We start from the raw sequence: 17759 nt of genomic DNA on the forward strand, positions 1-17759 counted from the left end.
CGTTATCCTGCAGCCATGTTTATGTTGTTCTAGAATTTTGTTTTACTACTGGCAAGGATAGCTCAATTAGAGTGTTAGCTACATGAAAAAGAGAAAAACTAGAAGAAAATTTTACCAAAAAATAGAATGAAACATCCATCCCCAAAACAACAAGAATTCATAATTACAGTATCAGAAGCAGTAGTATCAGTCTTTCTAAAATACTTTAATCCAGTTCAGTTATTAATGCAAAAGGGAACTTGCATTTTACTTAGAGTCAGGTCAATTACCTGCAATGATTCCCTGACTAGCAAGCACCATAATGGCTGTTAAGCCAACGCTGAATATAGCGCTTTGCCCAAAGTTCAGCATAGCTAAGGTAGAGGTAGTCTTCAGTGAGGCATTTTCATAGGTCTTCAAAAATCCATCATATCGCTGGGCTTCATATTTTTCATTATTGAAATACTACAAGATAGATAAAGATAGAAAGGTGTGACATTCTTAAAAATGTACTAGAGTCAGTGTACTTTAGCTAAACATAAGATTCATTGTAACATGTTACATCAGTCAAAAATTTATTCGATATCTACTCGGTGTGACATTAACTCTAATACCCAGAGACAGGTCCAAAAGGTGAGGATACAGAAGCCCAACCAGCAAGGGCCAAGGCCATGACCTGGTGAGAAGACCAGAGCCCACCTGGCATCTTCACCAGATTGCTGTTCCTGGACCTAGCTCAGGTGCTTCATCTTTTGTGTTGGTTGACCATCTTCTCTATCTGCCAGAACTTCCCTAATACTGTGAGGATGGCAAGGTCTTCATGATTTTACTCCTCATCCAATCTCCATTTATGGGTCCTTCTCCACAGCAGTAGAAGCATGAAACTGATATGACTCTGGGCAGTTTCGGGGCTGCCCACAGGAATCTGTGCTGGTCCCTTTTCACTGCTGCTATTTACTCTTCTTCATGCAGATACTGTGATTGAGGTACGGTGTTCGGAACAGTGCACATGCACTAGAATTGTCCATCTACTGGCTCAGAAAGACACCATCAAAATGGTTTACATTCAGAAGATGGTTTTTGCAACCATGAAGGATAGGGGATTTTTGTTTTGTTTTAAATGAAAGTTTAAAATTTTGCAGAAATTGTCATTTTTGGCTCAAGCACTCACTACAGAAAAGTTTCCCACTTGTCACTGAGGAATGGATTTGTCAATCCCTGCACACAGTTTTCACACTACCTAGTTGAGACCATTATCCATTTTAAGAGAACTATGTTTTTACAACATATTATTGGTCTAAATGTGTGACCATATGGCTTCACTTCACTTAGGCTGGAAGCGAACACCAAAAAACAACACACCTCCCCCAGGCCAGCTTTCTGCTTCTACAAATGCCCAAAGAAGCATTTCTTGCACATCAGTTTAGAAATTAGCTTGGGCATCCAGTTCTCAGACTTTGGTCCATGGACTACCAATGGTTTTCATGTCCCTTCATGGTAGTCTTCCTGCAGCATAACACATTTGAGGTCCATGCATTGGGGGATTATGACAGAAGATAATCCATGTGAGGAACTCTCTTTTACAAAAGTGCTCCCACAGACAGGAAAAATTGGAGAACAGCTGGAATAAGTTATTCACCAGACTTTATCATTCTTTAGATACTGTTTTAACTGCAACAAAAGGGCAACAAAAATTATTAGGGGGCTGGGGCACATGATTTATGAGGAGAAGCTGAGGAAACTGGAATTATTTAGTCTGCAGAAGAGAAGACTGAGGTGGGATTTGATAGCTGCTTTCAACTACCTGAAGGGGGGTTTCAAAGAGGATGGATCTAGACTGTTCTCAGTGGTAGCAGATGACAGAACAAGGAGTAATGGTCTCAAGTTGCAGTGGGGGAGGTTTAGGTTGGATATTAGGAAAAGCTTTTTCACTAGGAGGGTGGTGAAGCACTGGAATGGGTTACCTAGGGAGTGATGGAATCTCCTTTCTTTGAGGTTTTTAAGGTCAGGCTTGACAAAGCCCTGGCTGGGATGATTTAGTTGGGGACTGGTCCTGCTTTGAGCAGGGGGTTGGACTAGATGACCTTCTGAGGTCCCTTCCAACCCTGATATTCTATGATTCTATCAGGAAATGGAGATGGCGTTCCAAAAAGTGGAGGATATTGTAAACCAAAAAATGAAGGAGAATAGGGAACAGGGGTTGATACTAAAAGTTGCTCTCTCAAACTGAACATGCCTAAACTCACTTTGAATATATAGATGTTAGTGGGTAATTATATTGTATACCATAGTGTTAAAGATGGTAAAAAGAGATTTAATGTCTTACCTTCACAGTTTCATAATTTAACAGCGAGTCAATTGCAGCATTACCTGCATCATTATCTGCTTTGTTCATTTCTATTCTAAATTTAGTCCTGTAAAATAAAGGTTTTCACAGTCAAAGAGTATTGGTTGCAGTGAGAACAATAATCTTTAAATCCTGACCTGTTTTGAGGAATGCCTTACCTCCACTGTGTAACTCCTATCGTGAATGCTGTATATGCACCGAGTGTCCCCAGGGCTACAAATGCGAATGGTGCACCGCATTTATAATACTGGAGGGGAAAAAATGCTAATCATCAGTATGATTTAGGACACCAATATTATTTCAAAAGTATCACAGCATCCAAAAGTTGGGTAGGTCCCTCCCAAAGCAGATTAAAAAAGACATAGCTCTTGCCCTGAACAGCTTATAAATTAATATCAGGCTTGATCTAACCAGGGTAACAGGAAGGGAGTTGGCAAAGGAAGGACAACGGTAACATCAATAAGATAATGAAACAACTCAGCAAGGGCTAGTGCACAAAATGGTAAGGAAGCGTTTTAAAAACTTTTTGTATTAATAGAATAAAGTAAGTGTCTTAGTTTGCAAATTTCTTGAAGGCTTTGCAAAAAAGGTGGGTCTTGACTGACAGAGTAGTGGCCTTGGAAGGATGTTCCCACTATGACCCACTCTTAGTATGCATAGCTTTTGGAGACAGTGTGAGAGAAAGGCTATAGAAGGCTGCGAGAGATGCAGATGAATGGGGTATCAAGCCTGGTGTCTCTGGCAGGGTGGATATAATCAAATGATAGCAAGACAAAAATTCACAACTTTCTAGGCTGAAACATTTGATCAAATTATTTAAACAAAAATGTTTGTAAGGTGTAGAATCAAATATTCATGTAATAATCCAAGATAAGGGACAACACAAACAAAAAAAAATACTACTGAAGACAAAGGGCTAAAAATTAAATTGAAAACTCATAGCTTTTTTCCTATATTCATCCAGTTTGTTTACTTTACGCATGTGACACAAATTTATGTATAGTCATTTTGCCCTTTTGACTTCATGGGTTTTTCCATACAACAGGAGAGACAAAAAACATTTTTTAAAAAACCATATAAATGTGACTAAAAACTACAAATTAGAAGGGTATTCAGAGGCATGTATTGTTCCTAAAGTTAGCTTAAAACAAACAAGTTTAAAATGACTAAACTTCAAACTGATAGTGTGCTCTCCTTTAAGTTTTCAGTACAGCTACCTTGCAAATGCTGTGTTTATTTAGTAAGTTTTGTTGCAAAAACACTTAAACGTTTGATATTATTTCCAAAAAGTGAGACTTGATCCTTCCAATTTACAGGATGCCTCATGAAAAAGTAACACTTACCAGAATTCCACTCACGAGTGCCATTTCAAACACCGTGGGTCCCAGATTAAATACTAAAGCACTCAGCACAAAGCTGATGCCCCTTGTTCCCCTGTCAATAGCTTTTGACAGAGCTCCTGTTTGCCTGTCCAGGTGGAAACCCAAATCCAAGTTATGCAGATGGAGAAAGACATTCTTTGCTATCCTTCTGATAGAATTTTGGGCCACTTTCCCAAATACTGCATTTCTAGCTTCATTAAATAAGGCAGCCGCAGCTCTTGACACACCATCTGAAGAAGGATAATAAAAGAACATTTTTTAAAGTCACTTATTTTACTCAACTCCAAAACTGCCTTGATAAAGAAATATGACAGAAGATGTTGTTCCTCCCCTATATACGACAGCTTTCATGCTAAGGGTAAATCATAGCATTTATTGCTCCAAGATTTCATGTACTTTTGGGGTTTATTCATTTTTAATGTGGCTGTTTGTATAAATGTACTGGGGTGGGTCAACTTGTTAAAGGAGGATTCATTATTGGAAATAATTTCTATAAGCACCATTTTTTTTCAGAACTGGGGTAACAGAACTAAGGCCACAGAAGGCTGGATATCAACAAAAGTAGGAGAATATAATATTAGAATAACCATCTCCAATGCTTCGCAGCTAAAAAGGTCATGAGCTCTAATATTCCAAAACCTTACTGAGGAAAGTCAACACCTGTCGACAGATTAAGGAATCACACTTACAGCCAATCAGAACAGCTGTTGCCATGGTTGCAACTGTATGTGGTGCATCACTCAGGTTCAGCATGTTTCCAGACATCTGGTTGAGGTTGTCTACTGCATATTTAAACATGAAGGGAACCACTATATTCATGCCCTAAAAGCATAAAAACAGCAATTACCTAGGATGTGCTAAAATGTTTATTTATAAAGTATACATATTTCCCTTGAATTAACTACAACTATTGCATTTCATTATTAACCACTTAGTGCCAGTAGGATGGCTCTCCTGGTTTCAAAAATAATATTCTCCGCATTAGGAAGTTTGACCTTCCAAGACAGAAGGATTACTTTATGCATCCCACTGGCTCCTTTTAAATATCAGCTTTCATCCTAACTAAATGGTTTACTGTAAAAACACTTGAATTCATTATGAAGACTCATTCAAACAATGGCAAAACAGAGACTATAAAGTACCAAGACTGCACAGTGGAGGGATAGCTCAGTGGTTTGAGCATTAGCCTGCTAAACCCAGGGTTGTGAGTTCAATCCTTGAGGGGGCCATTTATGGATCTGGGGCAAAAATAAAATAAAATAAAGGATGGTACTTGGTCTGGTCCTGCTTTGAGCAGGGGGTTGGACTAGATGACCTCATGAGGTCACTTCCAAGCCTGATATTCTATTATTAAAGAATTTTTGCTACAAATACTGCAAGATAACACAGTGGAAATGGTCAGTGGAAAGAGCTACTGATAAAAAAAATAGTTAACTCTGGACCAGTTTCTGAGAGATGTTAAACACCTGAAATTCCCACTGACTTCAAACAAAGTTGAGAGGTCGGCCCTTTGTTTTGTCCAACAGTAATATTACTTCTTGTTTATACGGTGCTCTCAATTTTCAAGGTGATTTCAAAGTTTAATCATTTTACTGAGGTTAATCTAATGATTCTCCACAGTAATGCAACATAGTTCCCTTACAATCTACAAATGCATTATGTAACATGTCACTGTCGTGAAATATTCAAATCATAGCATATATGGTATGCTACTGAATATTCTGTAAGAGGGGGAAAACAATGGAATTTCCTGTACATATAAGAAAGAAAAAGGCTGATTAAGTTGATAAAGGATTTATCTTCAGAATTTTCACTTGCATACATTAAGAGCTAAAACATGCGAAGATTCTGTAAGGCTTAAGAAAACAAATATCCCAAATCTTGTTAATGTTCCATTATTATACCATTCATTTATACCAACGATAAAGACATTACTGTCAACAGCCTTAATTTTATCTCCGACTGATAAAATTATTCAGGGATTTAAACTGCTTTTAACAATGAAGGTTTCAAACTGAGATATATGAGTTTCTTAGCAACTGAACAGATGTCTTACGACTCAATATCTTTAACACACGCCAGATGTTAAAATACCTTTACAATGAACTGACTTTGCATAGATGCTTTGCAACTAGAAAAAAAAGGCAATGAAAAACAAATTAATCTTACAGGTAGATCACCTATCAACTTTCAGTGTATGTTATATAGTTTGTATCAGGAGAGGTGATAGGTAAATAAAGCAGACCAGCCCCTCTTCAGTTACAAAAACTCCAGCTCTCCACTCCAAATCCATAGTACTGTAACAGCATCTGGAGGCCTTAATCCTGATTGGGCTCCATTGTGTTAGGGACTGTACAGACTAACCAGACATCCAAGCAATGAACACTAAAGTTTTCAGTAAAAAGGGATAAATTCGCACTGCAGCACAAGTTTAAGAATAGGTTTTTACAACACACACTAAAAACATCTGACGTTGGAAAAGTTTACAATGATAAGAATTGTTAGCAAAGGGGACGATAGAAGTCTGTCCACTGGAAGAAAAACGGAGTTTTGAAGGTGCCAGTTTTTGATAGGATTCAAGGAAAATTATTTCAAGGGATTTCGTATGGGTTATTATTTTTACTTCTAAAAAAGGAACCATAATTTGCTTAAATCTTAACTGTTAAAAAAAACCCAAAATACATCATGATATAGATAACCCAGGAAAGAGAATATCTAGATGCTTTTTATTGGTTAGCTCATAGCAAATTCTGACAGAAGGCCCAATCCTTAATTCCTTGCTCATGATAAGCTTCTTACTCCTAGTGAGGAGTGCAGGACTGGGCACCAAATCCGCAACTCTCACTCCCTTTCCAATGCATCATCAAGAATCTACAACCTATCCTGAAGGACGACCCATCTCTCTCACAGATCTTGGAAGACAGGCCAGTCCTTGCTTACAGACAGCCCCCCCAACCTGAACCACACACCACACAACAGAACCACTAACCCAGGAACCTATCCTTGCAACAAAGCCCATTGCCAACTGTGTCCACATATCTATTCAGGGGACACTATCAGAGGCTCGTTCACCGGCACATCTACCAATGTGATATATGCCATCATGTGCAAGCAATGCCCCTCTGCCATGTGCATTAGTCAAACTAGACAGTCTCTACGTAAAAGAATAAATGGACACAAATCAGACATTAAGAATTATAACATTCAAAAACCGGTTGGAGAACACTTCAATCTCTCTGGTCACTCGACTAAAGACCTAAAAGTTGCAATTTTTCAACAAACAAACTTCAAAAACAGATTCCAATGAGAGACTGCTGAATTGGAATTAGTTTGCAAACTGGATACAATTAACTTAGGCTTGAATAGAGACTGGGAGCGAATGGGTCATTACACAAAGTAAAACTATTTCCCCATATTTATTCCCCACCCTCCAACATTCCTCAGACGTTCTTGTCAACTGCTGGAAATGGCCCAACTTGATTATCACTACAAAAGGTCCGTTCCCACCCCCATCCCCCCCCCCACCGGTAACAGCTCACCTGAAGTGATCACTCTGGTTACAGTGTGTGTGGTAACACCTATTATTTCATGTTCTCTATGTATATAAATCTCCCCAATGTATTTTCCACTGAATGCATCCGATCAAGTGAGCTGTAGCTCACGAAAGCTTATGCTCAAATAAATTGTTAGTCTCTAAAGTGCCACAAGTACTCCTTTTCTTTTTCCGAATACAGAATAACACAGCTGCTACTCTGAAACCTCTCCCTTTCCAATAGTTTGCAACTGTGGAATTTTTCATAATAATAAAGATGCAAACCTCAACTTGTATGCAAAAAGCCAATAATATCTCTTAAATGGCTATAGTGACTGACCTCTCCAGTAGCTGGCAGAGAAAGAATAAACAGATCATTGTAGTTAAGATAAACTTCAGAGGCACTAAAAAACAAACAAAAAACCAACAACCCTGAAGAACTGGGGATGTGTTAAAGATTTTTGAAGCTTTAAAGTAGAAATATAGTTTTGGAATCCAGATTTCCACACATACCCTTCAGACAAACAGAAAAATATTGTCACTCCCTTTGGAGTTACTTGTCTTGAAACGCAATTTTCTGTAGTATTTAGTTTTTAATAAGGCACATTATTATACCATCTGTGTAACAGTGATGACCACCACTGTAAAATGCAGGTTTTCCTGGGAGACCCTATTCAGTAAAAATGAAAAAAAATTGTAATGTAGATTGCCCTGATTTGCTGCAGATTCTTACAAATCCCTCTGCAAGGATTTTACTTTTCCATGGGCTACACTGTACGATGTTTTAAAGTACACTTAAAACAATCTCTGCAGTTCTATTTCTAACTAAAACAGTTTATTCCTTATACTGCAGTTCTCAACTTGCACCTGTCAACAGATTAGTATACAATTTTGCATTCTTTCACACTAATGTACAGTGATTCAACCCAAAAGATTGTTTTAATAAAATGTAAAGGTGTGCCTCAGGTTACCATTGTTCTGACTCCCTGAGGGTGAAACTTGAAGAATAAGGCAGCATGGTATTGCATCTCATTCATAATCAACTTAGTCTATATTCACATCACCTTATTTGGGTTTTTTTGTTTTGTTTTAGATCAAGACATTTGTTAATCTCACTGGGGAGAGAGAGAGAGAGAGAGAAAGAAAAGAGTGTTGGTCATTAAAACAGGTCTTTTCTCAGTGTGGTAAGCCAACATGAGATCATGTTCACATAGCGGGAACTAAATTTCCATCTCTAACATTCTAGACAAACTTATCTACTTCTTTAGTAGCCTAGATTTGCTGGCACAGAATTCAAAAGCTCTAAGTGAATCTGGATATTCTGTACCAAAGAAGCCATCTATACCAGATAAACAGATGAGTTAATCTTTATATGTTCTCTGAACTTTTGCATTGCTACAAGTGCCAATGCCCCCTATGGGATCAATCCCTCAGGAAAAAAACTGAAGAGTCTTCCTACAGAATTCTTTTCTTGAATAACTTTCAAATAGTATACCCTTTAGAAACATCTCTTTTTAAAGAGATTGGTTGTTAATTTTATTTTTATAATGCAAAATGTACACACTTCAAGCTTTCACACAATGGTAAAACTAGTGAGAATAATTCTTATTAAAGGATTCAACCCAAGCAGTCATAGAAATCTGTATATTTTTACCACACAAATTTTGAAATAAAAGTTGTGGTCCAAATTCACTGATGATGTAAGCAGGTATGGCTTCAATAAAGTCACCCCTTTTTATACTGCTGCTTAATTGAGCCTGTAAGAATTGTACAATTAAGCACAAGTTTCAGGGTAGCAGTTAATACTCAACTACAAAATTATAAATAAGGTTTAAATGTTTTTAAAATAAGATTGTATTACTTTAAAGGCAACACAGCACCATCTACAGAACAGAAAAGCATACAAAACAGAAGTTTGAGGTTTTGCAGCACTAACATAAACAAATCCAAATTACTTCCTCCTATCCAGTCCCCAGTGCATCCTGTCTTCTCTTTTGATCTTAGATTGTAAGCTCTTTAGGGCAGAAACAGTCACATTTGTGTCTTGTGCATTCCATTGTTCTTTTCTTAATAGATGATGATGATGGGAGAACAACTGAGATCAAGTAACGTGATAAAAACGGTCCAAGGTTAACTCTTCTTTCACATATAAGTCTATGTAACCTAAATAACTGTTTGAACATTGTGTCTAACTTGAAACTTCGATCTAGTTATAAATTAGCTTTAGAGTTGTCTGCAATACCAAAGGGGTCTGTACTATTTGTATATAAAAAGCAGAGCATAGGATACACCACGCCAGATAGGGACCAGTCAAGTCTGGTACCCAGGAAATTTAAAACACAGTCAGTGTAGTGGTCAAGTGGCAGCACAAAGCGCTATGTGCAGATGAGTGAGCTTTGATCCCCTATCTCTCGACCAGCTTGAAGACCCTCCTTTCCCCCACTTCTCCACTTCAGTGACAACTCCGCTGGTGGTCACAAGGAGCAGAAACAGCACCAACCCTTGTAGAGGAACGGTTGCTGTTATACAGTGCTGCAAGATAGATTTAGAAACAGGGGAGGAGGAGGAGAAATTATGGGCTACTTGAAGCTGAGGGCTTTGAAACTTCCCCTTTCCACAGCAGGGGACAGGGAATTAATGTTGAAATATATCTCACTTCAGACTTCTCAAAAAACAAACGCTCTCTGAAGAAAGAGATTAATGAGACCATCTGACTCCAGGTAACAAAAGCAGGTGCTCAGATACTACCATAATGGGGACCATATACAAACCTGATTTATGAGGTAGATATAAGTAACATGCATTGTAAGTTCCATCAGCATGCAACACCTGTTCCTTGCCCTTTTAGCCAAACCATTTTCCCCCAAACATAGAAAATTAACAGTCAGTAGAAATACAGATAGTATGAAAGATTTCTCCAGCTCATGAATAATGCATATTGAGTCCATGAGCAAGAGGCCAAAAAATTGCAGATTTGACAGAGGTGACAGGATTCTTGTGAAATCCATGAGTTTAATCCGGCTCCTAAGGATACTTAATGCATCTGAGATGGAGAGGGAAGGAGGAGGAGGAAAGGGAAAGTGAAGGAGCCAAAATAAACACACAAAGCAACAGAAGACAGAACTGGGAGATGGAATGTGTAGGAATTAATGCCGGACCACATAAAACCTTGCACAAGTTATCCAGTGTATCTAAAATTTATTTATTAGGGAAACTCTCCCCACTCCCTGTTGCACCTGACACTCTGAGTTTAAATGTTTTAAAGATTCAGAATTTAAAACATATCAAAGGACTACATAACAACACTTCTGAAAAAAGGCCTTATTAGCTTCAGAGCAGATCTTTGCCTGTCAGCCCCTTTTAGTCCTCCAATCATGAAGAACTGAACAAATAATTATTTTTATAGTAGCATATAATATAAGCCTTTAAAATCAAGAAATGTGAAGAGAGAAAAGAACCAAAAACAAGATCATTTTTCCAGTGACAAGCAATCCAGTCCTGAAATAGGGACAGAGATAGGCTATAACTGTAGGCTCTTCAGTAGCCACAATGCAACCTTGTCTACTTAGTTTTGTGGCTGAGTTGCACTGAACTTGAACATTTCAAAAGGAACAAAATTGGGAAAACCCACAACTCTCCCTGCCTTCCCACTTCAAACAACTGGCCTTTACAAAATACCCATTCTAAAGATACACGTTCTCTGGAAGCAAACAAGTTTATAGTGGACAAAGTGAACCAGGTCTGCACTTAACATAATGGGAATCAGATACATCAGAGTTCTTACGCTAATAGAGTTTTGTAACAATATGCACGTTAATCTCTGATCAAATAGATTATAAAGTACAAGTAAGCGATCACATGAACAAACAGGACAAAGGGCTCCAAGACAGTCTAATGCAGAGGTTGCACAAATGTTTTTTTTCCCCCCTATATAAGGTTCAGGGAGGTTACAGATTAATACAAATTGATTTATTTTTTTTGGAGGAAAAGGTGGAGGGATTTAACAGTGCTGGGGGGAAAGGCAGAAGCTAAGAAAGCCAGTACTACCTGAGACATCACAGTGAGAGTCTATGCAGGAGCTAGTTTTGGTAGAGACAGAATATGGCAACTAGGATGAGTACTAAGAAAGAGAGAAATTGTCCATGGAGTCTTAAGATGGTCCACCCACAATAAATATTCTGTTCTCATAAGACAACCTGCACTGGGAACCAGTGAAACTAGATAACTAGCTCCACGGGTGACCAAAAAGTATTGCAAGAGTCTGCATGAAATAAGAAAAAAAAAAACAAATCTCAACTGGTGACTCCATACTAAAAAAACCTGCTATGAGACTTCTGTGACTGAGAATGAGAACAGGATAGTATTTTGACCCGTTGGTACCACAATGAAAGAATAGCCTTGGAAGCATTTGTTAATTTGAGATTTTTCTTTCTACTCAGAAGCCACTCATTCTGGGAGAAGGTAGTTGCTTGTCATTGCCACTTGCTGTTTTATTTGATCTCAGATTGCGAGTAAGACAATATTTATGGAATGATTAAGGAAAAAGAATCCCAACTTATTAGGATCTCTTAGTTGAGCTGAGGTAAATACTGGGCACTTTTGTAAACTGTGCATATTGCTGTTTATGCAATACGGGCATAAATAGATGCATGCATGAACTTAACAAGAAGGGTGCATAATACTCAACTACTGATGGCAGGGCATCCTGGGCATCAATTCATCTCATTGCATATAAGAAACTATCTGGAACACCTCAAGCTGAAAAGCCCCTTCTAGAAGCGGTATACCACGCTGCCATATAGGGGATCAGACTTAGGGCTTGTCTACACTATGCAGCTTTTACCGTGTGTGAACTCTCTCTCCCGTTATTTTGTTGGCACTTTTGCTGACAAAATACTTCCAGCCCCGTGAGTGATGTTAGGTGGTAGGAGAGCGCTCCTGCCGACAAAGCCGCGTTCACACTGCCACTTGTATCAACAAAACTTTTGTCTTTCATGGGGGTGGGGCTTTTTTAAGTACCCATGAAAGACAAAAGTTTTGTCGACAACGTTGCAGTGCAGACAAGCCCTTAGGAGTGTCACACTGTACTATGTGCAGGAGGTCAGACTAGATGATCCCTTCTAAGCTTAAAGTCTATGAGATGTACTGCCCTTGGAGCTGGAAATACTTCAGATTACCTTCAAGCAGCCCACCTCCAGCTTGCACTTGAAGCACTATTATTAACAGGTTGTAAAAGGAGTCACAGCCAGCATTCCTCAGACATAGGGAGAGCCGTCACGCCAGATATGTAAGGGATGGGGAGGGGGATTCAGAATAACTCCCTAAACAAAAACAGAGAACATGTATGCCAGGTAAGTACCACTATGTGGCCTACTCTCTTGTTCCACCTGCAGCATATCATGCCATCTGCTACGAGGATCTGTATTTTGAGCGGATTGTGAACACAGTTTACCAAAGTTCAAAGCACAGTTTCAATACTGTTGCATGTTATGCACTGGCATCCAAAAAAGGGGTGGAGGTGTCTCAGCTATACATGTATGCCATACTCTGCGCACAGTCAGCTGTGTTATCAGTAACTTCCTGCACAACAACTGGAAAACAGAACATCTATTGTAGAAAACATCATGCTGCCATTTGAGAGAAAAAGTAATCGAGATCACTGGTAAGACAAAGAGCTGCAGGCCAAGATATTGCCTCTTCACTCCAGCTCAAATAAACAAACAGATTTCTCTTCCAAGTACTCTCCTTTTAGCACCTCTATGCCTCAAGTTTGTTTCTTCCACCCTTCTTTCATGTTGCTGAATGCTGATAAGACAATACTTAATTTAGCCAGTTTTAGTACTGAAGCTCAATTTCTTAGTAAGAGCTTGTCTTGATGGGGAAATTGATTGGAATAACTCCCCGCATGGATACTCTTATTCTAGAACAGCTGTTGCAGAATAGATTATTCCGGTCAATTTTCCTTGTAGACTAGCCCTGAAACAGAGACTTTCTGCACAGCAAAACCTTTTCTTTATTTATTTCCATTTGCTAGAATTTAGCTTATCCCAGCTGCAGCCTAATTTTAGCCTTATGTATGGTAAATAATTGTCCACAGACAGTAGGTAGCTAGTTAGAGCCACTAGTTTCACTGAAAAGATTAGAATTTGCTTCCCAACACTTAGCAGTCACAGGAGGTTTATCTTTTTCTATGGCAAGAGAATCTATATATGGAGAGAATTAGCATGTGTTCCTCTGCCTTATTCCTACAAAACTACTGCCAATTTAGGACTGTACCCTCCACCAATCTGGTGGATATTTATTGTGAGGATACTTCAAAGTCTCAAAAAGCCTAGAAGTGGGTAAACACAAATTTACTATGGTCTAGCACTCAAATGATTCTCTCAAAAACAGAAGTAAAATAAAGGTGAAATCACTACCTTTGCCTTGTAATAGGCCTAAATGTTTTTTCTTTTACTTTTAAACTAATTTTTATGAGGGACAATACTATGATCAGCAAGAATATGGCAATACACATAGTCTAATACAAAGTGAAGCAAAATCAACAGTATCAACCTTCTGGGGGCTACAGCAAAGTCTTATGCCCCACCGAACCCCACAGCAAGACAACAGGGAAGAACTGGGTCTGCAAGTGTCCTTCCTACCAGTTTAGGAGGAGCTGCCTCAGGACACTAGGATGCCACCACTTCTTTCTACTGCATGGCTGAGCTAAGCCAACAACTTTCTAGTGGCGGTGAATAAAAAGTCCCACCTGCCAGATACTGCACCATGCAATCATTGCCCAAAAGCTTTTCTTTGTAGCTTTCAGCCATATGGCTGAAGAATTGCAATCCTCCTACTATCTGCATTTCCATGTCATTAGCCCAGGGCCAAACTTGCAAGGATTAAGGGAAAATTCCATGTTCTTTATGAAGCCAGTTCAAAATTACTCAATTGCCATATTCAATCCTACATTTTGTGACCATCAAGTGCTATGCCAGCTCCCTGCCCCTCAAAGGCTTGTATTCTCCCAACGCCACCAATCTGTTTCAACCCACCAATCACGTATCACACCTTGGTTCTCTTCCTTGCTGCCTCAACTTCCCTGCCTTTCTCTTCATCCTCTGTCTCCCCACACTCCTTCACCCCTTTCACTATGTGTGATTCTTTTCTCATCACCCCTTCCCGCACTTACAAACATTCTATTATAATTTAACAGATTAAGCGGTGAGAAAATTGTGGAATCAACTAACCTGATCAATCCAAATCACGTGTTTGATCTCAACTAGTTCCTCCCAACCTCACACCCAGGCCAGCCCTTGTGCGCAGAGTTTTTTTATCTGTATATTATAAGCACCTCAACAAACAGAAACAGTATACCTGTGCTGTATGCGATGTACACCTATGTGTTGTATGACTAATACTAAATTGCAGGTCTACTCGCAAAAGTAACAGCAACATTAATGCTTCCTGACTGCAGTGAGCTACAGCAACAGCCATCACAATTCAGAGAAGTAACATTTCTTACCTTTGCACCTGCCAAAAATCCTAGAGAGATGGCAACTCTGGCTCGTAGGTCTGGTCTGTCTTTGGGCCATACATAAGATATCATTGCCCTGATAATCTTCCCAGCATCTATTTCTTTCAACTATTGAGAAAAACACATACATCATAATAGAAGAGATACAGAAATACGTTTCAAAATACACTATTTAATAAACAGAATGAAAGAAGCAAAATATAAACCCAGAATAAAAGTTACATTCACTAACCAAGGTGAGTTTTATTCAAAATTACCTGAAAAAACTATTCAGGAGTTTCAAGACATTAGGAAATCAAGTATTTTTCTTTTAAAAGTTGTCCTGAAGGTAATAAAATCTACAAAAACTATAAAAACAAGATGGCAGACACAGTACTGAGAAAAAGAAGTACAATCTATAGGTTCACAAACCAGTTATTTCACCTAAAACACCCCAATTTTAACCCCAAAAAGTATTCTCTTCCAGTCATGAATCCTCCACTTGTAGAGTATGCATTTAAATACCAGTGCTAAAAAACAGCATTATTAAAGGCATGACAGAATTGTGTTTTAACCTAAAAATATTGTCCATATGATACAGGAGGAAAATGATTTCTATACTCAAATATATGAGAGTTAGAAACTGTAGAATGACATAAAAATGTAATGCCATTTAGGAAAACATTTAGACTTTTTCATAGGAAACAAGAGTTGTTGCCTCAGCAAATGATGGGGCAGAAGTATGTCACTGGAGTTAAAATGCATCTTATTGGTTTGCCATTGTTTTTGTAGCTCTCCTTGTCAGAAGCTTCTGTACTATAACAACATAAGGGGCTAGTCAATGAAACTGAAAGGTGGCAAATTCAAAACTGACAAAAGGAAACCCTTTTTCACTCAATGTCTGAACAGACCATGGAACTCAGTGACACATTTGTTGTTGAGGGCAAGACTTTTGCAAGATTCAAAGAGGGACTGGACTCATATACAGATAAGAATAATCAGAGTTCAGTTAATGCTAAAGTTAAAGCTTTGGAAGGGATCTAAACTCTCATTTTAGGGTTTAAAACAATCTATTACGGTTTAGGATAAAACCTACATGAGGGGTAGACTATACCACATGTTTACTGGGGAGAAGGGGAAGGTATTTTAACTGCCTCTGAAGTATCGGTACTGGTCACTGTCAGAGGATAATGGGTTAGGCAAACAATGTTTCTGACAGAATATGGCAATTCATATGTTCCTATTTTTGTGAATATTGTCTTATGTAATTGTTATATAAAAATTCTGATAAATGTAAGTGAATGCAATACTTGCACTTAGTGACAGAAATGTCCAGTGTGTAACTGTATATTCCCTATCATTTTATTTGTATGAATGGTTTTACTTTTATTTGATAATGGAAAAAAACTACAAACGTTTTAACATAAAGCGTCCGAGGGTGTGACAGCACGTGAAGTATTAAGTATTTCCCATAGTCTAGGGGCTAATTTATATAGCACCAGAAACTTATAAGGGACTGGTACAATAAGTGAACTGTGCTGAATTCGCACATGCTCCAAAGAGCTTAAAGCGTAACTACACGAACAGGTACAATACAGAGAAGAGTGATGGTTAATCATTGCTCTAATGCTTCATGGAACAAGTGGCTTTTTCAAGACTTTTGAATGCAGTGTGGGGCTTGGCACATATTTCCTGGGAGACGGTTCCCAGTACCCAGGAACAGCATGAAAGAGAAAACAAAATCAGGAGTGTAGTGAGACAAAAGGGATCAAGGCAAGAGAAAGGTCTGCATGGATTACAGAAAACATGTAAGTTAAGTGCATCATTAGATACAAAAAAATAAATGCAAGTTTCTAAGATTCAGTTTCTGAGCATACAGGAACTCAAATGCATCTGAAATTAAGTATTTGTGCTAGGTGTTCAAAATTTTTAAACATTCATATTTTAAACTAAAATAATGGTAAGCAAATGTAATTTAGGTGCATTACCATAAACTGAAATGTTTCAAGTATTTAATCATTTAACAAGCTTCATGTCACTTATCCCTCTTTACAGAATAGTGACAAGGACTCTTGCTCTGCCTACCTAAAAAAGTGTTTATTTTCTTTTAGGATATTCTACAGTGTACACTGGGATTCTTTCAATCGGTACACATTAAAGTTATGGCTAAGAGCAAAAAACCAACCAAACAAAATCCCAAAACTGTTCTAGTTGGGTTAATTGTGTGTAAAACGTCACCACTTCATTTAAGAGTGGTCTCTGCAGTTGGGTAATCATGCATTATGAGGTCATTTAGCTATACATGACTACAGTTTAGTTTAAACAGTACTGTAAAGTTTTTGCTGATCTTTTATTTTATATCCTCCCCCTCCGACCCTGAAGCTCCTTTTTAAGCCAAGGACAAATCCAACATTCAGATGACAGCACACATCTTTCTGAATATAGCCAAGACGTTTTTATAGTGAGATAGTTTAGTGGATAAAGCAGAAACCTTTTTTCTTGAATTCCAAAGACGTCTACCTGCTGAACAAAAATCATATAAAAATGTGTGCCTCAGTTCAGACTCTAATGTAACATACAGTACTACACTGACAACCAACAACTCATCCTCTGTCAGTGCTGGACACCCAGGGTTAATCTTGAAAGACAGAAAGGTTATCTAAAGCTGAAGTGAAGCCAGCCTAGCAAGTAAACTAAATTACCTATCACCTCTGTGTGGGTTAATCTTTCCATTTCAGGCTACATTTGTTGGGAAAAGTTTATTTGCCCTTTTCTGGATGAATTTTTATTAAACAGAACAGCCATGAAAATAGATGGATTTTACAATATAATTCTGTATTTCCCACACTGCAGCATACCTTACGTATTCCCCCTTACATCAATTGCATGGGAAAGACATACATAAGATTTAAAATTCACTGTGAAAGCCAAGTTTGAATCAGAGGGAAAAGGTTTTTTTGTTAAGAGAAACGACTGCTGAAGCAACCTGGAGAAACCAATATCAAACTTAAGCCTATAATT

General features: G+C 38.3%; 1 protein-coding gene across 3 annotated transcripts in view; it reads right to left on the minus strand.

Moving 5' to 3' along the window:
- ABCB7 (ATP binding cassette subfamily B member 7) overlaps nt 1-17759 on the minus strand; it is a 65132-nt gene that overhangs the window by 18120 nt on the left and 29253 nt on the right. For all 3 annotated transcript variants that reach the window (XM_073361125.1, XM_073361124.1, XM_073361126.2), the window contains 6 exons: nt 14748-14867; nt 4398-4530; nt 3670-3938; nt 2485-2573; nt 2306-2393; nt 270-444 (listed from right to left, as the gene is read on the minus strand). In XM_073361125.1, the coding sequence (XP_073217226.1) occupies nt 270-444; nt 2306-2393; nt 2485-2573; nt 3670-3938; nt 4398-4530; nt 14748-14867 (874 nt within the window). The remainder of the gene's footprint in view (nt 1-269; nt 445-2305; nt 2394-2484; nt 2574-3669; nt 3939-4397; nt 4531-14747; nt 14868-17759) is intronic.

Source organism: Lepidochelys kempii, chromosome 9, assembly GCF_965140285.1.
Source record: "Lepidochelys kempii isolate rLepKem1 chromosome 9, rLepKem1.hap1, whole genome shotgun sequence".
In the NCBI taxonomy this organism is placed as follows: Eukaryota; Metazoa; Chordata; order Testudines; family Cheloniidae; genus Lepidochelys; species Lepidochelys kempii.